Genomic DNA, 24,875 nt, shown 5'->3' on the forward strand with positions numbered 1-24,875 from the left:
AATTCACCAAGCAACTTGTAGAAGAACATGGACCACTACATTTCTAGATGGAATTTCCGCAGTGTGATTCACAGTCCCAGTTTAGAAGGACAAATCAGAAGATACAGAATAACTTTGTAGGTCTTAGCTCCCCTCTCACAATATGCAAGCAAAATCCTGAGCCATAAAATATCTAAGAACTCCAACTTTGGGTGACAAATTTATTCCACATATGAATATGAAGCGATTTCTGCATGCACATTGAAACCATATTCTATTTCTTACACACAAGGTTTTCAAATTTGCTGATGGGATATAGTATCTTGTACTTGCCTTCTAAAATCAGGTGCAAGGACGCAGAACTGATTCCAACAGCACCTATTCTCCCAAATTACGATGGGAGGATAGAGTGCACTTATCTGTACAAATAGTTATTTTATTTATTGAATAAATAAATAAAATAAATATAGTATGAATCAGAACAGTTCCTATATTTGTCTATTGGAAAAATATGAGGGCATCTCCTATTTTAGGATCCCACTCTACTTGTGAACTATGCTTATTTATATAAACAACACTTTAGAGTTATAGAACCAAACAGACGAAGATCTAAATTCAAACACATGATTTTTTTTTTTTTCAGAAAAAGGAGAAAATCAATATATCGGTTCTGCAATCCAGTAAAATGTGTGGATCTTTTACAGTTTTGGGATTTTAACGGCCATAAATGCAAAGCAGATTCAGTCCAGAGGACCTGGCAGAATTCCCAAGCCTACTTTAAATTATTTAAACTCCAGCAAATGAATGATAACGTTCTCCACTGAAATGCTCTTAATGCAGCACATTAGAACTTAAAGCATATATGTTCATTGATACTTGAAAGTTAAAGGATGCATGATAATATTGTTCCACATATATTGCTAAACCAGCTTGAGCCTATTTATCATTGATAATAGTTCCTGAGTTCAAGAACAATTTAAAAATCACTAGTAGGATTATATTTATGACCCATTAGCTAACACTAACATATCAGCCAAAAGCAACTCCTGCAGTTCTTTAACTCTGATTATCACTACTAACAATACAGATTTCCTTACGTATCCTTGCCATTTCACTGGTTGCAATGGTTATGTATTGACTTCTGGCAGGTTCTTCCCCCGTTTTCCTTTCAAAAGCCAGATACTGAAAGATCAGGCTCAAATCTACCGAAAGGTGTCTGTGTGTCAGAACTATGCTGAAATAGCTATGCTGTTTTTGCCCTAAACTTAGCAGGACAAGGGTAGATCTTCATTATAAGTCTCGTATGGTCAAGATCTTACATTCAGGTATTCAACAGGCTTAGTGACATTGAACTTGTCCATTGTGGTGATGATAATGGCAGGTGTGGTGAGAAAGAACAGCAAGATGAAGAGCACCACATTGATGATCAGACAGCGGATCCACCAGAAGAAGCCACGTATTGAGAGATGCTCCCTGGAGGAGAGACAACACGAAGAACCTCTATTAAGTGTGGAAGAATCCAGTGCTAATTATGGGAGGTGGGACTGCATTTTAGGATGATATCCTAAAGGCCACCCTCTTTATTGCTGAATCCCGCTTTAAAAAGCCTGCCTGTTCACTGACAATATTACCAATGGCCTGAGCTCTTTCTAAAGTTCCAGGAGATGGATTCCTCTTATTGGCACTCTCAACATACCTATAAGAAGCACAAAGACTTGTTGAGTTCCCCTTTTTAGGCCAACTTACCAGTAGATGTTCTGAGGGTCAGGTGCATAGGAGACTGCCCAATTTGAAACATGGAGAGATTCACTGCAAGAAGAAGACTTGGGCTCCCCACGACACTTGCAGCCCTGGCATTTGCAAGCATTGAAGTCTTTAAGGATTCTGGAAGGAAGTCGAGAGGGAATAGATAAGGAAGCGATCAAAGGCCTTTATACATTTTTGTGATATAACAATAGCTATCAACCCATTTAAAATATTTTGTTAGAAATTAGAACAAAAAGAAAAAAAAACATGATTTAAGAGAGAACTTCAGAAAATCATGAAGTCTGGAGGTGTGTAAAAAACAACATCATCCCTCTCCAATTCCTTCCTTTTTCTTCCTCCCATTCAGATTTAAGTCAATGAAATAAACTGGCAAACAGGTTTAAGGACCATTGTAAACGGGATTGTAGAATTCAAAACCGTCTTGAAATTGCAATTATGTCCAATTGTGCTTGGACTAATTAATGCACATATCTATTATAGAATGACATAGCACTGATGCTTTTAAAGGGGGAATTAGATATTTCTACTGAAGATGGGTTTCCCACTGAGTGTTAGATACGTTCTCTGATGCTTCTTTCAGAAGCAGCAACACTTGGGGTTTGCCATTTTTATTTATTTATTTAGCACATTTATCTAGCTCACACAGATATAACTCCGGGTGAGGTATAAACATAGCTATGTAACAATCTAAAAACAATCAAACATAAATAAATGTATAAGAAACCCAAGATTGTGGGCTTGCCACTTGTCCTCACTGCTGACCATCTCTTTCTTTATTTGTGAATATCTCAGGGACTAAGATATTGGGGATCTTAGCTTGTCTAGTTTAATGTTTTCCCACCTTCTTCTTTTCTGCAAGCGAAAAGTTTCTCCACCCTGACTTCCATGCACTTACATAGCTGTTATGGCCTCATTATGGAAAGTCACAAAGGCCATGCCCAGTGGCTTCTCATTGACCTTTTCCTTTTCCTTCTTGTAGTCCTCTTTCAGCTTCTCCTCCAGTCTGGTGTAATACTCAATGGCTTCCACCTGCGTAAATATCCACAAAGCAAGAGCCTTAGTCCCAAAGTGGGTATCCTACATCATTAGCCCAACACATAACAATATCACATTTCCTCAGTAATCTGCCCAAGAAATGGGGAATTACTGATCACCTTAATATTTTCATTTCACAGTCCATTAAATGCAAACAATTTAAGAAGAAGTATGTTAGAGGGCAAATAATTGTCCATTAGCTTAGGTCTGTTGTGGGAATAAAAATGGGATAATTAGATTCTGATCCATTTTGATAAGGACAATTTTGATTAAGATAGATACGAACTCTCTGTCATCAGCTATAATACACTGAATAATCAGCAACTGAATTTGATACACATTTATGCCCAGCAGGTTCTAGTAATGGCAAAAAAACAAGAAGATGCCCTAGCAAAAATAGAGCCCCGAGTTCTGCTAACCAATCTCAAATTATTTTCCTTGCATGCACAAGCAATAAATGTCAGTGACATCAGCTCAGGTGAAAGCGCTTCTCTGGATTCTCTTTTTTAATGCTATTCCCTAGCACCATCCCGCAGTCTCTTGTTATTAACCAGCCCTTCTTTGCACCTCTTCACAGCCTTTGATAGCGCAACAGCAGAGATGGCCACAGGGCTTTGGGTTGATCATTGAGGGGGTGTTCTCCTTGGTCTGCAAATTGGTAAAGTAGATTTTTCCACGTTCTGCCTTTTTTCTGAAACAGAAGATTATGAGAAAAACAGACGTTCAGAACAGGTAGCAGTGATCATTGCAAGCCAAAGAGAGCTACGCACAGGCTAAGTGTGGTGAGACAGCAAGATTTCATTGGCATTTATCTTCAGCTACTTCTGTTACAGTAAAATGATCCCACTAGTCTCCAATGTGCCAATACAAAGTCTTGCACTTTAGCGTCTTTCCTTAATATACAGCCTTCAGTGTGGAAACAGAAAGCTTTTACCAACCTGCATTTACAGCAAGCAAATGCCATAGTGCAAACCAGCCAATTTTCTGGCATCCCAGCTCAAGAAGGATTTTGTGTGTGCTGGGAACTGATATTGGATGATCTAATTCGTTACATTTTTAAATGTTAGCTTTACCCAACTATTATGGAGCAATACCTGGGCACTTCTAAAACTAAATATAAATATGAAATGTGAAAGGAAAACAATAGTTCCTATTTCAATGAATTAATTTGACATTTAACAAAGAAAGGAGTGGTTTATGCCATAGAGGGCTCCTAGTTGAGAAAATTCAAATACTTTGGCCACCTAATGAGAAGGAAGGACTCACTGGAGAAGAGCCTAATGCTGGGAAAGATTGAGGGCAAAAGAAGAAGGGGATGACAGAGAATGAGGTGGCTGGATGGAGTCACTGAAGCAGTCGGCGTGAGTTTAAATGGACTCCAGGGGATGGCAGAGGACAGGAAGGCCTGGAGGAATGTTGTCCATGGGGTTGCGATGGGTCAGACACAACTTCCCGACTAACAACAAGAAGAAGAAGTTGAGAAAATAATGTTTGATTAGATTAAGGCAGACTGTTGTGGTGACTCAAAAAACATGAGTATCTATATATGATGGAGGTAGGGCAATTTCTCATTTTAAGATTAGGTGCAAACTTTTTTATGGTACTGTGCTGGTTTTAATGTGTGGTCAGTGATTTAACTTACAGTTAAACTTTATTTCATTGATTCCATATAACTTTATTTTTGATATAGTTTCTCCAACTAATTCATTAATACAAATACATTCCACTTTGTTACTGGATCTCTAATAATGACTGGGAAACCAATTAACCCTTTATAGACCTTGAGATGACTGTTATTCTGCTTTCCAGGGGTAGCTGACAAGCTTCATTATAACTAGAAAGATAAGCACAACATTGTTCCGGAGAATATATCAAATTCATTCTTCCATTTTGTTGTATCCAGTATCTCAACAGTTTCTGAATGTTCTCACTATCACTTGATTTTGATTAAGAGTTCTTGGGGGGAGGGCACGGTGTTTAGAATGCAGTATTGCAGGCTAATTCAGCTCACTGTCAGCAGTTTGAGTCTCACTGGCTCAAGGTTGACTCAACCTTCCATCCTTCTGAGGTCGGTAAAATGAGGACCCAGATTGTAGGGGCAATATGCTGACCCTGCAAACTGCTTAGAGAGGGCTGTAAAGCACTACGAAGCAGTATATAAGTGTAAGTGCTATTGCTAAGTGCTATGTCATTGTCAGCCCTTGTGATAAACCAGACATGAATGCCAAAATCATGAATATTAAAACTAATTTTTATTATGGGGTTACAGTAACAGCATCTTGCAACTCTGAATGTGCTTTTCCCTCCTTGCCTTTACCTAGAGAGAACTAAAGAAGTTAAAACCTGAGACATTATATTCCTGCTTTGGACTGAGATTTCTTTTATCTGACCATTGGCTTTTCCTCCTGTTGTCAGGATTAATCTCACTGCCTATTAGACCCAAGCAGTATATAAGTGTAAGTGGTTGAATATATGCTCTGACTTTGCCCTATTTGCTGTCCAATACTCACCCAACTGTATTTTGCTCTTTATATCCTAATGCTGTCTACCAGAACCAATGCCCTTAATCTCCACCCTGAATACAAGATTCATTATTGAGAATACTAAAAATGGATGAGGCTTTTTACTGCAGATGTCACCTTGGACAACAATAGCAAAGACTTCCACAATATGGCACCCTCCAGATACATTAAAATTGAAACTCTCAGAATGCCCCTCTACTGCAAGTTAATTGCTCCCAACAGTGGTGAGGTAACATGAGGGTCACATGAAATTGGTCCTGACCAGTGGTGGGATTCAAATTTTTTAAAATACTAGTTCTGTGGGCGTGGCTTGGTGGGCTTGGCATGGCTTGGTGGCCGTGGCAGGGGAAGGATATTGTAAAATCCATTCCCTCCCCACTCCAGGGGAAAGTTACTGCAAAATCCCCATTTCCTCCTGATCAGCTGGGACTCGGGAGGCAGAGAATAGATGGGGGCAGGGCCAGTCACAGATGGTATTTATCAGTTCTCCGAACTACTCAGAATTTCCACTACCGGTTCTCCAGAACTGGTCAGAACCTGCTGAAACTCACCTCTGGTCCCAACACACAGACACACCCACACCTCCTTTTTGTTCTACTTCCAGAACCTCATCTGACTACAATACTGTGGTATGGCATAATTTTACATCACTTTGAGGTAAAAATCATTAAAACCATAGCAAACACCAGAGAGTTAACATAATTGACGCAACAAAATAAATCCCAATGTTTCTCATAAAATCCCAGAAAACCTCTTGCTCACATATGTGATCCAGCTAGCTCAATTTTTATCACACTGCTCATTGCAGCCACTAGCAATTGCCCATCGATGTTGAGAAAGCTCCAAATTCTGTACCTTTCTGCATCAAGGAACATCAACCGGGCTACATCATAGCATGGCCGGGCTTCCAGCACTGTGCAATTTTCATAGGCCTCCCTGCAAAAAAAAGAAAGATGCCCAGAGAGGCTTATTAGATTCCCGATGAATGAGCAAAACTTCAAGGATTCTTACTGAAGATTGTGCTTGTGCTTCTGATCCTGAAAAGGAATCAGAAGCACTTTGCTTTTGCCCTTGAAATGTATTCTTTCTAATGTGGGGGGGGGGGGGGAAGAGGAAATGGAACAGAAGATTAACCAAATCCATCATTTCTATTATGTAAAATAGAAATTAGGTAAAGGTAAAGGTTCCCCTCGCACATATGTGCTAGTCATTCCTGACTCTAGGGGGCAGTGCTATCTCCGTTTCAAAGCCGAAGAGCCAGCGCTGTCCGTAGACGTCTCCGTGGTCATGTGGCTGGCATGACTAAACGCCAAAGGCGCACGGAACGCTGTTATCTTCCCACCAAAGGTGGTTCCTATTTTTCTACTTGCATTTTTTACGTGCTTTCGAACTGCTAGGTTGGCAGAAGCTGAGACAAGTAACGGGAGCTCACCCCGTTACGTGGCACTAGGGATTCGAACCGCTGAACTGACAACCTTTCGGATCGAGAAGCTCAGCATCTTCGCCACTGAGCAATAATAATAAGTAAATAGAAATTACTTCTATCTAAACCAGCTCTTTATTGTATTAATGGGGAACCTGCCACCTTCTAAATGTTATTAAGCCACAATATCCCATCCTATTTCCTGGTCAGGAAGCCTGAGAACTAGAATCCAAAAACTTGAGTTGTCACAGGTTTCTTATTCCTGTTTGTTGATTTGGCTACAATTGAATGTTAAAAAAATAATAATACCAGAGCCTTTTCTCCTTGACAGGATGGAAAATGAGAGACTTACTCAAAATGCTTTTTCATCTTTTCAGGTTCCGCATATTTTGAGATGCCATTTATGAAGAGAGTCCGTTTCACCTGGAACAGATATGAAGCAACAAATAAGTGAAATAATATTTCTTCCTAAACAAGCTCAACTCCTGGAAACTTAATGAAGATCTTTATGGAATGTTCTTCAAGGAACTGCAAGTCCCACATCCTCCTCATTGGGGGACAGATATTAGTCAAGTGACAATAGCTCTTGATGAGAGACATTCATTAAAAGTTTTACCTGGAAGAACCTTCAAGAAACTGCCTTTAAGGAGAAGCTAAGGTACTTTAAAGTATATCTGGTACCTTGTCTCCATCTCCTCATCAAGCCTTTGGGGAGGAGAAACCCCAAGGAGAACTAACATTGACCTGGCCTATTCCTAACTCCTTTTATTTTCCAATGGAATGGTAGGGGGTTGACAACTGGTCCAGGGTTCACTTAGACTTACCAAGTCATCCTCCTTGTAGCGCATCTTTGAAGTGTGGCGACGCATGCTGTACACGGTTAACAGCAAATACAAGAAGGCAAAAGTTGTGTGCAGCCATAAGAGGTTATTCCTGCCGTAAGATTAAAGAAGAGAGTTGAGTTCAGCCATTGCTAGAGGATGGCTCATTTGGCTAAGGACCAACTCGTATGACTTCTGGAGAAGTTTTTCCTAAAGGTCATGAATAATATTTCCTTGTCCACATAGAATCTCTTGAAATACTTCAATGATCATACTCACCCAGAATTCAGGTTAGCAATAGTTGTTCTGCCAAAACTGTAGGGGTTATTTTCTGAACAGTAAAAAAAAGAAAGTGGAAGGGAGGGAGAAGAGAGAGAGGAATGAACTAGATTATTGACTCATTTTTTAAAAAAAAATAGTTTGCTTTAATCTTAGAGGTTCCAAATGATTTGTAATAAATAATTCATTATAATGTAAAACGTCAGATATATACTTTAAGGTATCAGAGGACTTTAAAAGTCTACAGAGTCTTCAGCTACGAGAGAGCGTTAGGCTGGTGCCAGCTGCAACTTCCCAATGTGGAATTTCTCTCCAATTCACCTCAAGTCCAGAGTACCATAAACTGCTTCAGTATTAAAAGCATTTCCTAATATTGTTGACAAAACACTTTCTCCAATCCAGATTGCGCTTTGTGAGGATACTTTTTTTCAGTTATGAAGGAAAGCGAAGTTAAGAAAGTAAGTTAAGTAGTTTAGCATTAAGTAAGCTGTATGTGTACAGGAAAATTTGGGAGATGCATACTGCCATAGCATGTCCTCAGTCCAATCCAATCTAAACATCCCTTGTAAAGTAAGGACAGGAAGACAAAATATCTTGTTTTCCGATCTCCAAATTCAGCAAGTTACTTCCAGAAAGCAGAGTGTTAACACAGCTTAGTTGCAGTGTCACTGAAATGATATGTAAGAATGACATTGAGGGAAGAGATGGTATCTAAGAAATTATCAGATAATGATCAGACCCCAGTGGCTTAATGGTCAGAGGAAACTTAGAAATTACCACCCTAAAGGATCAAACAGTTAAGAATGGCAATAGAAAGTTTCTACTTTCAGATTTTCAAGATTCTGTTAATGTGGCACTTACAATAACATAGAATTAGTTGTCTATGTTTACTGTTTGGTTTATCTGGGAAAGTTATTTCCATATTGTGTAAGAGTCTCCTAATGTTAGGTCTTTAAAATTTACATAAGTCAATGGTTATGTTTTGTTTCCATCTTGCTGAGCTGAATCTTTAGAACCATTCCTATTCTGTAGCTTAATGACCAGGATGAACAAATGCTTGGAAGAGGCCATCCATGTCTTGCAAACTATCACATTTTCCTTCTTATCTCTTAGCATAAGAGATAATATTTACAAGTACCATAACAAATTCAATGCAGAGTGTTCTTGTTTAGCCAGCCCCTTTTCCAGGTCAGTTGTCATTCTCTGCCCACTCAGCATGCTTAGCTCTCCTTGGCTGTTACCCTAAATATTGTTTCTACAGCTGCAAATCTTGTTGTTCTTCCAAGCTTGCTGATGCATGGATGGCATTGCTCGGGCTAGATAGAGTCTAGATGAGGTTTCAAAGGGAAATGTGTCCATTTGTATGCCTGAATCACTTCTGCTGTTTTGGCCCACACAGCCAATAGCAGAAACCTAGGTCTCAGAGCTGAGTATATCTCCCCCACAGCAGAGTTCACACAAAATGCCCTCCACTTACCAAGAAGATCTCCTGAGAAATTCACTGGCAAGACAATTCCCACAGATAGGACACCTACGGCAACTAGCAGCCCAATGATATGCCGCTGGAAAGAGAGGTAATGGACTGCGTCTGCCCCACATTTATCCCTGATTTCATCATCCCTGGAAAAGAAAAGAAATTGGGTAAGATTTGGAATAGCTTGGGGACTCTTGGGACTAGTTAAGATGTTCCTCCAAAATGTCAGACCAATAAAGGAAAGCTTCTACTAGGAGTAGTAGGCATATGCTCTTTGAGTTTGTCCTTCCTGAAGAAGTTAATTAAACATCTGGCAAGCAGTGGGTTATCTACTCTCAGTAGACTGGAAGCAGGGAAGGTGGTTCCTCAGACTGACTGTCTCTCAGGAGACTGGCAAATTTCAAAGGATGGTAATTGCTATGAAAATGAGAAGGTACAATAGATTGGACCAGGATGTAAAACATCATGCTCACTGGCCTTCCTTTCCCTTCATTAAAACACCTTTCCTTTCTTCAAAAATTGTAAAGTGGCATACAGTAAAAATGTAGAATAGCAGGATTGGAAATTGGGGGTCTTCTAGTGCAAACCTCAAGCAGGAAACCCTATACATTTCAGACAAATGTTTGTCCAATCTCTTCTTAAAAACTTCCAATGTTGGAGCACCCACAACTTCTAGAGGGGTAAGTCATTCTACTGATTAATTGTTTTGTCAGGAAATTTCTCCTTAGTTCTAGGTTGCTTCTCTCCTTGGTTAGTTTCCATCCATTGCTTTTTGTCCTGCCTTCAGGTGCTCTGGAGAACGTTAACCTCCTCTTATTTCTGACAGCCCCTCAAAGAGTGGAACATTGTTATCACATCTCTAGTTCTTCTTTTCACTAGACTAGACAAACCCAATTCCTGCAACTGTTCTTTGTATGTTTTATACTCCAGTCCCCTAATCATCTTTTTTGTAATGGATCATACAGAAGAGTTAAAATCAAGAATTATGCAGCTGGAGCTGGAAATCAGGTTTCCATGCATCATTCCTATTTCTCAGAACTGTAAGCTACCTGCTTTAAGTTAATTAAAAGATGACACGTTTGGAGGAATTCTTAATTTTACTATTATATCACACAAATTTCAGAGCCCTGAAATTTCAAACTGGTTCTAGAACTCTCAAATGAAAACCGAAAAATCCTTCAATAGAGGACCCAAAGGTGCTTTTTCAAGAAGCCACTAGACTGTCTTGTTTTTGTTTGAAGACATTTCACTTCTCATCCAAGAAGCTTCTTCAGCTCTGACTGGATGGTGGGGAATGGAAGGATTTATATAACTTGCAGACAGCTGGTCATTATATTCCTTGACCAGCTGTCTACAAGAAATATAAATCCTTCCCCACTATCCAGTCGAAGCTGAAGAAGCTTATTGGATGAGAATCAAAATGTCTTCTAAGAAAAACAAGGAAGTCCAGTTGCCTCTTGAAAAAGCCCCTTTGGGACAACTGTGACCTGGATGACTAAGAATCTCCATAGACTTCAATAGAGGAGAAATTGACTAATTGGCTTCTGTTACTTTCTATATATTAAAAGTCGGTATAAGCCCACCTACTCTGTTCTTTTAAAAAGAAACAACACATTACCAGACATCCCTGGGCTACTGAATCTGAAGTGCTCTTGACTGCAAAATAACTTCGAAGAAATGTGTTTAGTTTCTGAACATAAGATCTTTGTTAAGGCAATATTATTGTACAGGTAGTCCTCGAGTAATGACTGTAATGGAGCCTGCCCATTATAGTTGCAAGTTCTTAGGGTCATTAAGGAAGATGCCCACGTGAACGCCTTGCTTAATGACTCCTTTCCCTGCTCTTCCCAATGTGGTCCTTAAGCGATTGCAGGCCATTAAGTGGAGCACAGAGTGCTTCAGCTGTTGAGGATGCTGGTGCAGGCTCAGATCCACCTGCCCTGGGCTTCCCAAGATCTTCCCCACACCGAAGCATCCCATGATCCATTTCCCATTTATTTAAATAATAAATAAACAAATATGTGTAAGGCTACACTTTCTATCATCAATACTGACAGCATAAAAATTGCAAGAGCAATAGCAATTAATATTGGTGGCATTTATTCACTAGAATGGAGCAACATCTGCATAGAAAATGGGATAAACTTACTTTATCCTAAAGATTGCTGTCAACCAGGAGCAAAAACCCTAAGGAGAGGCAAAACAAGGCCATGTTATTTAGAGTTCTTTTTCCCCACTTTCAGAACATCTGCTAGCATATACTAGTCAATTATAAGAAACCAAAGTGCCCAGTTCTGAGTCTACTAGCTTCTCCCAACTGAGAATGGGGGAGAGAAGATAGAATAATGGATTGGAAGGACATACAATAGAACACTACACCTGGAAAGAATAATCAGATAGCAATTAAAATAATTCTAAATGATAAAAAAAGCTAGTTCTCATAATCCAAGATCCACTATTGTCATCACCCAAGATCTTGTAAAAAAATCTCTTTGTTGAACTTCTACATTTCAGGTTTAAACTGTACAAAAATATATCAGCCTGCTTCCAACATATTATCAGACAATGATAATGAGTATTAAAACCCTTCCTAAACTCCAAACATAAGCAAACTTTTGGCCCAAAAGTTTTGGCCCCAAATAATTTGGGATTGAGAGAGAGTGTGGTGAAGTGGTTAAGGCACTTGGCTAGAAACCAGATGATGATAATCCTAGTCTGTCGTCAGCACAAAGCCAGCTAGGTGATCCTGGGCCAGTCACTCTCTCTCAGCCCTAGAAAAAGGTAATGGCAAACCACTTCAGAAAAATCTTGCCAAGAAAACCTCAGGGAAAATTGGACACCTTTATACAGACAAAAATAAAAAATAAAAATGGGGGGGGGTTGTTATTTGTCCAGATTTAGAAATAGAACTGCCTTAGACTGTTTCAGAAATCAGGTTGGTTTTCTGGAGAATAAATAACAGAAAGTTCTTACTGCATAGATGCACTTTTTTTGCTACTAATATTGAACGCCAGTGACTAGCATTGACAGATAAAAAACAAAATGGAGGTGCTGGAGAAAAAAAAGATGGATTGCTTAACCAGCTCTGCATTCACTTGAGGTTAGCTAAAATACAATTTCAAAAACTACTGAAAGAAACAACTCTTCCTGTTCAATAGGGCAATGGGACATTTTCAACAAGCAAACCATTTCTATGAGCTAACAAGCAAGTTATCCACATTTGTCTCTTCTCTATCACCTCTCTTCTCTCAACAGTGGTACCAGATAGTTGTAGAATTTTATGGGCCTATGGGAGTCATCCTTTAGATCAAGGGTGTCAAACTCGCGGCCCGCAGGCTGGATGCGTCACACACAGGCCACACCCACTCCAGCTCCGTGAAGGGGAAAAACATCGCGAAACATCACATGATGGCAACGTGATGCCACGAGTTTGACACCCGTGCTTCAGATAGTAATGGGTTGGATCCAGATCTAGTAATTACAATACTCTACTTTATAAACAACCAGTACTGGACTGAACTCAGTATGCCGGTAATATGTTTGTTCTGGTTGCAGTGTGGCTCCCTTTTGCCTGTTCTGGGAAATGGGACCTTTGATGTCTCTTCTGAAGCCCTGTCCTGAAAGTATCACTGTGTTCAGCAAACAGATATGCTATCTTCAATCAGGAATGTCCTAATTAAACTGCTATGCCTGAAACTAGGGGTGGAACAAGTAGGATGAAAAAGCATTTTAGAGAAAGAAATGTCCTGGTAGTAAAAGGGATACAAAGATTCTTGCATATTGGCGATCTTTGTAAATTTCTTTAGTTTCTTATATGCTCTTTTCTGGTGGATGTGATTTGGTTTATACCAGTGGCATGCAAAATGTTCCCAAGTTCAAAACATTCCAAGCTCAACATGTTCCATTTTAAGCTTGAAATAACTGTCCTGACCTCATCGGAAGTGCTCCTACAGTGTTTTAACTATTCTACAAGCATTTTGAAGCTAGGAATGCTTCTAGCCTAATTGGAACATTTCTGATAAGATTGGAACAACTCTATTTAAAGTTGAGGTGGATGTTGCATAGCCCTAGTTTATATGACCTCCTGCTACTACCTACACATTCCAAATTGCTTAGTTGACTATGTTTTATTTATCTGTTACTTTCTCTAACACATGTTTGTGTGTATTCCTTGTAGTGAGATAGTAGGGACGGATGTAAAGATTTTCATTAAAAGGGTTGGATCCATTTCCACTTTCTGAATCACAGCTGTTCCTTCTAAACCTGGGAAAGATGTTGCTTCAAGGTTCTAGTTGGAAGAACAAAACTTTTTATTTGCTTCCACTCACATTGTCTCTTTGGTCGAAATCCACTGAGCTGGAGACAGAAGTGAGGCGTTCATAGCGATCATGGCTATCGGAGTGTAGAGCAGACGCAACACTGAAATGATAACAGAAAAGCCTATTAAGTGAAGCTCACAGAAGCTTGAAAGAGGAGAATCCAAAAGTCAGGACAGTTAATGCAAAGCAGTTCGGCCCAGGCAAGATGAAGAGAAGACTTCCAGAGAAGGCAGAAAGCAAAAGAGAAAAGCCATTAGCAAAGATTGCCCTTTCTTTCCTTTCCCTCAGATCCACTGCATACACATCGGTGATAGAGCTAACTCTATAGGTAGGTACCAGTGGTGGAATTCAATTTTTTTTACTACTGGTTCTGTGGGCATGGCTTGGTGGGCGTGGCAGGGGAAGGATACTTCAAAATCTCCATTCCCACCCCACTCCAGGAGAAGGATACTGCAAAATCTCCATTCCCACCCCACTCTGGGGCCAGCCAGAGGTGGTATTTGCTGGTTGTCCGAACTACTCAAAATTTCCGCTACCGGTTCTCTAGAACCTGCTGAATTTCACCCCTGGTAGGTACAGTTGTGCTTTAAACATAGGTATTTCCACTTCCGGACTGAAGGTGCTTTATATACAACTCTGGGCATGCTAATAAGAGCACAACGTACACCTTGACCAATTAACATTTGGTAAGAATTCTACAGCTACTGTAGAATCTCAAAATTTGTATAATTTATTCTGTTTCAACCTGTCATGGAGTGGGTCAAAGAGAAGTGCAGGCAATATATCCCCATTCTCAATGGCTGGAATTTTGTGAAGTCCCCCCCACTGAGATTCCAGCAGGCACAGCCCATTTTGTGGGTGAGCACATCTAAGCAGAGGGACATGTGTTCACTGAAATGTCTTCTAGATGCTAAAGAGCTGTACCAAGCACCACATTTTACAGTCATTACTTTAGCACAATTGCAATGTACAAATGACCCTGTTCATGAGCTGACAAATCCCCACAGAAATTAATGGTGTGGCAGCTGTCCAATCTCCATGCTTGTAACAGAAACAATAAATAACAACTCATCAATTGCAGGATAATGGCTACTTTGCAGGGAAATGGCAGCTGATGAAGTAGCGCCTTGTGGCTTAATCATCTGCTTTACATTCTTGCTGTGAAAGTCAGAGGAAGTACAATTTATACGGCACTTTTATAGATTTAAAGAGGTAATTACAATAAATAAAGATGAAACACTGGAAACGATCTTCCAGTGTGCAGTCTATGAGAAAGGGAGGGACTTCCATTCTCCAATTTTTCTGTGCTACCACAGGTTTTGGTCAGTGATGCCCTAAGAATGCAAGTACCATCTACTGTATCTTTCATGTGAATGGATAGAAGAGATCCAGGTGTCCACCACCACTTCCACAGTTAAAATCATATATAGGAGCAATGAAATGCAGAAGAGGAGAGAAAAAAAGGTTACGCCTGCCTGAAAAGATGAATGAAGAAGAGCTAAGAGAGTTCATGTACTCCTTCTTTTGAACCAGCAGCCAGGAAGCTTCCTATGAAATTATTAGCAGACAATACAAATATAGACACAGGCACAGACATAGCTACCAAGAAATAAAGAAAACCCAAGTCCCGCAAATAGAAAAGACACATTTATTCTAAGGAATTTAATATAACAGGCTAGTAAAGAATGTCAAATTAATAATAAGAATTAAGAAAATGAAAGTGTTAGTGCAATGTGATGTGCAAGTGAACAAAAACTGGAATTTTTGGAAAACTTTTTAGATCTGGTGAGCCTGAATATCACTGCCAATGATTTGTACAATTATACAACCTAGTGTATTAACTGCATGCAATCAGAAAATTGGAACTGAAAATCCAGTCTGTGATATATCTTTTGGATGCTATACTAATTAAGTTTGCAATTAGTATATGTAATATGTAATGTTCACTATGTTAAAAGTGATTTCTAATTAAAAGATTCTAACTAAAAGTGATTTTACTAATTAATCAAACTGATTGGCCCCTTCTTCTATTTTCACTAAATAAAAGTTATAAGAATCAGAAAGGATTACTTTCTGCTTTTTTAAAAAAAGCTCATATACACTTAGCCCCCAAATACATATTCAAATACACTTTGGTGCACCAAGTACCACATTTCTTATGAAGAAATTGGACAATTGCAAACCGTTACTAATACCTGCTCTAGGTTGATTCAAACTGGAAAACCAAATATTTAATTAAATATTGATCAGGATTAATATGACCCTATTTCTCCCCCCCCCCCTTCTCTAACCAGGGACTGATTGTCAGTACATTTCTGAATTGCCTGGTATGTTCATTTGCATAGTCATAAAATTTGTTCTTGGTTGATCCCGAAAAGCTAAGGTGGAGTAGGATCTATCCAATACTTGGTAACTGTCAACTGCAGATTGAGAAGCTAAAAAAAACCCCCTTAGAACAATGACAAATCATGTCTGTATTATTGTCTAGAACACAGCATGGATGTGTCCATGACTATGTTGGAGTTGAGCTTGACTTGAAGAAGTAGCTCTTGTACTGCTGTGCATAAAAAAAATGGAATTGGAAAGCACCTGGCCACGAGGGAGAGCCAGAGGATAGTATGCTACCTGGCAAATTTCAGTAGTGGTAAGAGGTGGCAGTTGCTGATGTAACAAGAGGTAAGATGAGTGTGGATCCCAGCAGATCTGTCAAACTCCTAAACCTCTCTAAGAATGAATGGGCCCTTTTGAGTATTCACCTCATTGCTATTGAAGACTAAGACAAAGCTTGGCCCTAAACAAAAAACCTACACTAACAACTGAACAAAGGAAATTATTCAACTCCTTTATTAAGATTATTTATCATAATTCAGCATATTATAAACTGCTCAGAACTGCTTTCCATTTCAAGATTTTTCTACTTCCTTGGCTAGTTCTATCAGATTCACAGACAAAATTGAACAAATTGATGAATGCTTTTTTTGTAACACATTTCCTGGAAGTTTCATCATGTAAGCAAGGTAAGCCATATGCAAGAAACACTATTTTTCTGTTGATGGCCTTGGTGTCATCAGACCTTTATTTGGCTGAGTTATGTGAGCAGGTTCTATCTTTCCATTTCTGAAAAAAATTAAGTTATGTTAAAGAAAACCTCTGAATTTACTGGATCAATCAACAAATACAAGCATGGTGGGCCTGAGGCAAAAGCCTCTTCCCACCCAGTCTTCTTAAACTGCCTTACTTGCACTTAATTCCACAAGAACTTGGGAGCAAAGAAACAGCAATGGAATCAGGGGCAGCTGCTTCAACTGAGTTGTCTTCTCTTTTCACATCAAGAGAGAAACTGGCAACCAGGATATTCTCTAATAGATATAGCAATCAGCATGTAAGATCTTTTGAAGGAATTTGGGAATTCCACATCCCACCCTATTTCATCTAAGAGAATAATTTTGCTCATCATAGATCTATCTCCCTCCCTCCCTCCCTCCTAGTCTTCAATTTACAAGGACAGTTTTTCCTGAATGCCATCACTCTGCTAAACAACTAATTCCCACAACACTGTCAAATTAACTACTAAGACTGTAGTTCTTCTCATCCTTACTACTACCTATCTCTTCCCACTTATGGCTATATCCATGTTGCTTGTATCTTTACAACTTATATTGTTTTTATTGTTTCCTAGTATGATTTGATTGCTTATTAGTATCCTATGACTATCACTAAGTGTTGTATCTTCTGATTCTTCACAAATATATTTTATTTTTTCTTTATGTACACTGAGAACATATGCACCAAAGACAAATTCTTTGTGTGTCCAATCACAATTGGCCAATAAAGAATTCTATTTGATTCTATTCTACAACCATTCGTTTAGCGGCTGTTTGTAGTTACAACAGCATTGAAAAAAATGACTTATGCCCATTTTTCACATTTATGATTGCTGCAGTATCCCTGTGGTCACGTGATCAAAATTCAGATGCTTGGCAACTGGCATGTATTTATGACAGTTGCAGTGTCCCGGGGTCATAATTTTGTGATCACCTTTTGCAACCTTCTGACAAGTAAAGTCAATGGGGAAGTCAAATGCACTTAAAAACCATGTTACTAACTTAGCAACTGTAGTGATTCACTTGACATCTGCAGCAAGAAAGGTTGTAAAATGGGGCAATATTCACTTAATGACTGTCTAGCTTAGCAGTAGAAATTTTGGGTTCAGTTGTGGTCTTTAAGTCAAGGTCTACTTGTACATACATACTATAGATCAGTGATGGCTAACCTTTTTGCCACCATGTGCCAGGAAGGGGGGGGAGGTTCATGCACACATGTGCCCACAACCATAATTCTATGCGCCCCACCCTGTGTATGCGCGAGCAATCTCCCCTCCCCCCTGCTCCTGGCATATAATGGCCAGGTATGCCTGTTTTTCTTTCTCACCTGGCTCCAGATCCTCTCTATGTATCTGGGGAGGGCGAGAACAGCCTTTCCCATCCCCTCAGAGGCCCTCCGGAGGCCTAAAACGGCCCATTTCCCAACTTCCGGTTAGACAGGAAGTGACATTTTTTGCTGTCCCTCCTCTCTAGGTGTCTCTGGAGGCTGGGGACAGCAAAAAAGTCACTTCCTGTTCCACTGGGAATTGGGAAATGGGCTGTTTCAGGCCTCCGGAGGGTATAGGGGAGGCTGTTTTCGCCCTCCCCAGATGCATAGAGAGGATCTGGAGCCAGGTGAGAAAGAAAAACAGGCCTTCCCCTCCCTACCCCAGGCCCTCCGGAGGTAGGAAACAGCCTGTTTCCCTACTTCTGGTGGGCCCAGAAGGCCCGAAAATCAGCTGGCTGGCGTGCGCATGCACGCCAGAGATGAGCTGGCGTGCCCACTATTATGGCTACGAGTGCCACCTGTGGCACGCATGCCATAGGTTCACCATCACGGCTATAGATCCATACATACATCTATATACACACATTCAAGATTTGGTGAGTGATTTTTTGTGTGTGTTCCTTATCCCAATCGACAACTCTGAATGTCGAGTTCAGTGTAATCATAGCAAAACCAAAAGCAATACTACTAGGTGGAGCTTTTTAATATTGAGTTGTATTTAAAATGTTTGCAAAGACCCAAAGGAACAAATTTTAAAACACAATCAGAACTATACTGGATGAGATCAAAGACCCAGATAGTCCTATATTTTATTGTAAAAGCCAAGCATAGCAAAATAATTCATGCTTTCCTCAAAGTCTTGCTGGAGGTAATATAAAGGCATCATGGCACATAGCCATTAATAGCTTTATCTTCCCTGAATTTATCTAATGCCCATTTAAAATAATCTAAGATAGCTGCTGTCTCTGCTTCTTGCATAATTTAAGCACGTGTTCTATGAAATTAGAGACTATTTTCTTCTGAACTTTCTTATAAGTGCAAGGACAGAGACTGTTTACAAGTAAAACATAAATAATCCAGATAATCCATTAGTATTCTGTGAATTATTTTGACAACCAAATTTTGAAAAGACAATAAACAAATAATAAGACCTTCTCCATCACAGTTTATCCTGCCAAGATTAACTAAAATGCTTCCTATATCTGTCTACTCTCTAAATTTCTAAATTAGTAACAATGTTTAACTTGTTTAAATTGTTACAGCGACAACATAGCTATCTATGACAATCTTCTTCCTTACTCCTCTCCCCCAGTTCTCGTTTACATAGTTAGCTTTTATACAGTGCACCTCAATCTGCTGCTTACTGGATGTTGGGGACTACAACTCCCATCCTAATCTACAGCCAGCACAATGTATGATGTGTAACTTTTGGTGTGCACCAGTCAGGAAAGGCTCATGAAGTTCAAATGTCATGGGAGAGTTAAGTGTGCAGTGTTCAGGGTGGACACCAAAAAAAAAAAAAAAAAAAAATCAAGCCCTTGTTTCCAAAAAGATTAGTCCCAAAGCAAAAGGAGAAAATGGTAAAAGCAGTGGCAGAAAAGAGAATTAAATACGCTGAAAAACCCACAACATACTATTCCCTTTCCTCTTGCTCCTGTTGCCAGCGCCGCTTCCTGAGAACAAAGAAAAATAATGAAAATTAAAAGAGAGAGAGAATGTGTGAGTTACCAAGAGGTTACCATCTTAATAAGGAATCAGGATTCTCCTCTCCTCGGGCTGACATCTCACCGTCCTAGGAAAGAAACATTTAACCAAATCTGATCAGAAAAAAAAAGAAAAAAGAAATAAACTTTGCTCTCTCACTGTGCCACAAAGAGAGATGTTTCTGGACTGTCACTGACTTTCTGAACAGTTCTCTGCTTTTTCTGAAGTCGGTTCTGCCCTTCCTATCAAATCTGACTTGCATTTGCTTCCCCAAATGTCAAAATAAATGTGGTTGCACAAACATATCAGGCCAGAGAAATAAGAAAAAAAGATTTGCAGAAAGACAGTGCAAAATCTCAAAATGCATTGAAGAGCTGCAAATGAAAATGATAAATGCAGAAATAGACTAGTTGATATTCCTGAGTTTTCCCTTCAGAAATACTGTCATCCCAGGAGAAAATAAAGTTTATATACACATAACAGTGTTTCTTCATTTTCATTAGCTGGGGTTGGAATTTTTTTCTTTTTAAAAGCCTTTTTAAAATTCTCTCTTCCATCATAATACCCTGAATTATATTGCGGATGCACATATGTTTCACAATATTCCAGGGTAGAGATTGCAGGATAAAAGAGATAAACCAATGGTTAACAAATACCAATGAATCAATCTGTGATCAGGTGAAACTGGTTTCAATTAATTTCAAGGGATTTCAATACAATCATCTCAAAATAAACATCTGTTTATTTGTTTATTTATTTTTTAATATCATCTGTTGCAGATGATATCACATCTGATCAGAAGATTTAATTTCACCGAGTATCTCTGCTTTCCATGGCAGACTTGTATCAATATACATAAAGGTCAATGACACTAACAGTTATTTCTCTCCCCTTCATTTCAGTGAAGTTATAATTAATGATGCATTGTTTGATCCAAACCTTCGTGCTACAAGCTTCTGACTCAAGATACCTTATGCTTTCAATCAGGCATTCTTGCCAGCTTTCATTTTGGCAGATGTAATGTCTGTACCAATAAAGGCACCATATGTTGTCCTAAAATTGACTGGAAAATAAATATCCATAAAAGCAAATATCTGCCTTTTGCATCAAACTATTTTTCAGGCTAAGAATGATGATATCCTAGCATTGCATAGTTGTTTACATTCCCCCTCCCCTTATATTGTGCATACAATCTGCAAGCGACCTCTCTCTCTCTCTCTCTGTGTGGAACTGTGAATAACAAGGACTCTGAATGACAAACCCCACTGACATTGAAGTTTCATTTAGTAGAAAAAGATATGGAGAAAGACTTTAGTAGTAGTTAAGTCCAAACATAAGCCTGTTCCTGCTTTGCACCTTGATTGTTGATCACTGTTTTGAGTTACTAAGACTTATAAGTTTCTCTTGTTGAATTAGATTTAAGAACTGTGTTTATTTTTTATTCTTTTTTAAAAAAAGTTTTTTATTTTAAACACATTAAAAACAAAACATAGACATGTAACATTTATAGAAAAAAAAAGAAAAAAGAAAATATCACTTTTCTTTTCGGCTGGATGCAGTGATCCTTTCTTTCTATATATCAATATTTACAGATATTTTAGTATTAACTTATTTAACATTCATTTTCTACTTTCTTTCATTCCCTCTATCATATAAATTGATCGGCCACATTTCCCCCCTCCTTTCTTCATTCATTTAACTTATTTCCTTATTTTTCAACCATTCATACCAACTACTTCATACCTTATAATACTTAGATAAAGAAATTAAGGGAAAAAAAGAATCAAAGTATTTTAAGAACTGTGTTTAATAATACCCCCCCCCACCCTATGATGATGATGATGATGATGATGATGATGATGATGAAAAGCATTCAGTACAGTATTTTTTTTCACCCTTAAATTTATTGGTGGAAAAACAGCATAAAGAGAATGCAATGAAACACGATGCAATGCAGTACAATCCAAAACAAAGAGGGGCCTGAGATAAATATGACAGAACAGGATGCTTTTCTGGCAAATCTGCCTTAAAAAGGCAAAATCAAGGACAGTAGGCCACAGTTCATGGTAATAGAAATACAAAAGAAGATTGAGAAATTTAAAAAGAATCCTAGATTATGACAATGGCAAAACACATCTGAACTGCTCCCAAGAACCCTAAGTGGACATGTCCATGTAGTTGATAAATTCAACTCAAAGAGGTCTTCATTTCTGACTAAAATTAAATAATAGTGAATATCAGTCCCTTTATGTTTAACATTTCCCAGTTTCCCATTAAAAGTTACAATCCACCAGTTTTTACTAGAAAGGCCATTCAACATTTTGGAGAAAGGACAGATGGTGTCTCTTCAGTTTGGTCTTTATGAGGGCAGATCAGGCTGGACTTCCTACTACATCATAGCCTTTTTTTTTTTTTTTACAACAACCATAGCTTGAGGTACCAACTGGGATCCAGAGAATTGAGCAGGGGTGTCTTAGGATGCTAACGTCCAGGGCATGCTTTTTCTTTTTTCCATTTTTAAATTATGAAGCATTTTTCCAACATTATGATTTAAAACAAAAGCATCAAGCCATTTGCAAGTGCAAATTTTTGGGGTACTGAAGATTTGAACAGCAAAGTCTTGAACTGCCGGTTAGCAAGAATATCTGCTTCAGAAATTCCTCCTAAGTTCAGCCCTGCTGCTATTTGATCCAAGAAGATGTTCCTTCACACCCTAATTTTTTTAAAAAAGTTATACTTGCCTGTCAGCATCAGTTACCAATGCCAGACGTCCATAATCCCAGGCCACTTTGCGCAAAATGGAAAAAACAAACAGCAGTGCCTGTAGAAAGGCAAATAAGGAAATATAAGGCAAAAATGTGATCGTTTGGCAGTGTTTCCAAAAATACGTTGCAATAAATAAATAAATAAATTGCTCCATATCCAAACACAGAACCTCTTCATTGGAAAATCCAAATTTGCCAGCCAAAAGAGACTTATGCAGATTGCATAAAAGATGACATGTACGTAAATCCAATCTGCTAACTACAGAATCTAATAAAAGGATACAGACCAATTTTCTGCCAGCACTTAGATTCTATTGGGTGGGTAGTGCTTCAACCATTGGCAGCAAGCAAAAGATCTTTCAGGTAACTTCAAGGATTTCAGACCTTCTGTTTGCAGAATAAGACTTATAAAAGTCCCACATCTTCAACTATTTCTGGTACTCAGAAAGCAGAATTATGAGGCCTGATGTGGCATCATATTCCCCTCTAGAGTTTTCAATAATGGAACCTTCTCCCATGGATGTAGGATAGGACTGGATTTTACCAGATTTGGCTGAAGTACAATTCTGATCAGTTTTAACAAGCATGACTAATAATGTGGGCAGCTGGAGGCTATGGTTCAGCCACGTCCGAATGACCATAGGTTCCCTATTCCTATGGCAGTGCATAGAAACTTAGATTTAACCTGCTTTCAATGTATATGAGACAGACCAGGTTCTTTTTTAAAATCATTTTTCAGAGTACTTTAGAACAAAGTAAGATCTGATGAGATAGACACAAAGGATTGCTTATATCTTACTTGGAGTTTCTCCCAACCCCCCACTGTTCCTCCAGCTACCTAGGGCTTCAGATCAGTTACTTCTGCTGCCACCAATGAATTTCAGGTGGTAGAGCTGGAAAGAGCCTTAACCAGATACTTTCTGAAAGATGGATCACTGCCAGTTAGGATTGTCTAGGCTGGCAAAATCAGGGGAATCAATCATAACTGGAAGCCTTTATCAGAATGCAGCAGGATGGGTGCTGGGTGGCACATTCTAGGGGTACCACTGAGTATCCATGCTGCTACATTCTGATAAAGATTTCTAGTTCAATCATCATTCCCATCACTGGTTTTGAAATACCTAAAAAGTTTGCCAATTCAAGAGACTGAGTTGAGTATAAAGCCTTACATCAGGGGTCCCCAAACCTTGGTCCATGGACTGGCACCAGTCCGCAGCATGCCAGAAATTGGTCTGCGTAAACAAGCAAAGCCTCATTCATGGGATGCAGGCAGCACAGGAAACCACACACCCCTCCAGTTCACAGAAAAACATCTCTCCACGGAACTGGTCCCTGGTGCCCAAAAGGTTGGGGACCTCTGCCTTACATGACTTAGGCCCAAATTACCCGCAGGTTCCCACTTGTGGCATAGCCAATTCCACATTCTTAGATCCTTCTGCAGGTCCCACTACAAATACATTTAACATCAACAAAATCTTCTTTTTTCCGTGATGGATCCTAAACGATGGAATAAATTGCTATTGGGTATGAGGCAGAATTATTTATGTCGATAAATTACTTGCATTGGTATCTTAGATCCCTGAGAGCTTCTAGCAATCCTGACAATGCGCTCTCACATCCCACATGAGTTGCTGTCTCTCTTTTGTCCCACAAAAGACCTTTGTCTGCTTACCCAGGCAAAGCAACCTTGCACCATGGGTGCCAAACTGCAGTTGAGTAACAAAATGAGCATGCAAAGAATCCTAGATAAGAAAAGCTTTTGTTAAACCCATATGCTGCCTATGTGTGAGGTCTCGCAGAGATTGTGTGCTTTGAACTGCTCCTGCAGGGGATGAGCACCTTTGCACCAAGCTAGAGGACAACAGCACTTACAAGAAAGCACATGAAATCGAGGGCGAGGACAGTGGGCACCCCTCCGAAAGGCAATCCCTGCAGCACAGTACTGCGGATGCGCGCGCTGTAGCAGTAATCCTTGGTGCTGCTGTTGTTGCAGCTGGAAGACCTGCAGGTGGTCCCTGCAGAGCCCAGGGTGACGATCATAAAGGGAAGCATCTCTATTGCTTCATTGTTTTACCTGTGGAAGAAGGAAAAGAACTTGGTTAGAAGCAAAAGGGAAAAATGCCCAATTTAACTGGCAGATTATTTGGACTACAAAACCACCAAGCAGGATATGGAATGACTAGTTTCCTTTTGACAACTATCCTACAGGAATCAGTTTGCTTGACTTTGCTTGACTGCCCAAGACTGAAAACAAGATGGCAGGATAATCTTTTGGATGAGATACCCTGCAGATATAAACTTACACAATTTTAATATGTTTAGAAACATCTGAAACCATATAAAAATCTGCCTATGTACTATTTTTTGTTTTAAAAAATTAAGAACAATAAGAACAGATACAAAGTAAAATAAAAAA

At 39.2% G+C, this 24,875-nt stretch overlaps 1 protein-coding gene across 3 annotated transcripts in view; it reads right to left on the reverse strand.

The window, feature by feature from the left end:
• Positions 1–24,875, reverse strand: part of TMEM63B (transmembrane protein 63B) — an 85,412-nt gene that overhangs the window by 12,951 nt on the left and 47,586 nt on the right. For 2 of the 3 annotated variants that reach the window (XR_011599741.1, XM_070932471.1), the window contains exons 2-14: positions 24,332–24,533; positions 22,436–22,515; positions 13,629–13,719; positions 11,450–11,487; positions 9,304–9,446; positions 7,827–7,878; positions 7,551–7,659; positions 7,079–7,149; positions 6,159–6,239; positions 3,349–3,472; positions 2,642–2,775; positions 1,726–1,863; positions 1,299–1,452 (exon numbers count right to left, since the gene is read on the reverse strand). Coding sequence is in view for 2 of the 3 variants with exons in the window: in XM_070932471.1 (XP_070788572.1) it covers positions 1,299–1,452; positions 1,726–1,863; positions 2,642–2,775; positions 3,349–3,472; positions 6,159–6,239; positions 7,079–7,149; positions 7,551–7,659; positions 7,827–7,878; positions 9,304–9,446; positions 11,450–11,487; positions 13,629–13,719; positions 22,436–22,515; positions 24,332–24,511 (1,395 nt within the window). In the remaining variant the exon portion in view is untranslated. Of the gene's footprint in view, positions 1–1,298; positions 1,453–1,725; positions 1,864–2,641; positions 2,776–3,348; positions 3,473–6,158; positions 6,240–7,078; positions 7,150–7,550; positions 7,660–7,826; positions 7,879–9,303; positions 9,447–11,449; positions 11,488–13,628; positions 13,720–19,624; positions 19,660–22,431; positions 22,516–24,331; positions 24,534–24,875 lie in introns of all 3 variants that reach the window. The other variant, XM_070932473.1, reaches the window with a different exon arrangement.

Source organism: Pituophis catenifer, unplaced genomic scaffold (assembly GCF_029215685.1).
Source record: "Pituophis catenifer annectens isolate HBS135680 unplaced genomic scaffold, rPitCat1.0.hap2 SCAF_1, whole genome shotgun sequence".
NCBI classification, from domain to species: Eukaryota; Metazoa; Chordata; class Lepidosauria; order Squamata; family Colubridae; genus Pituophis; species Pituophis catenifer.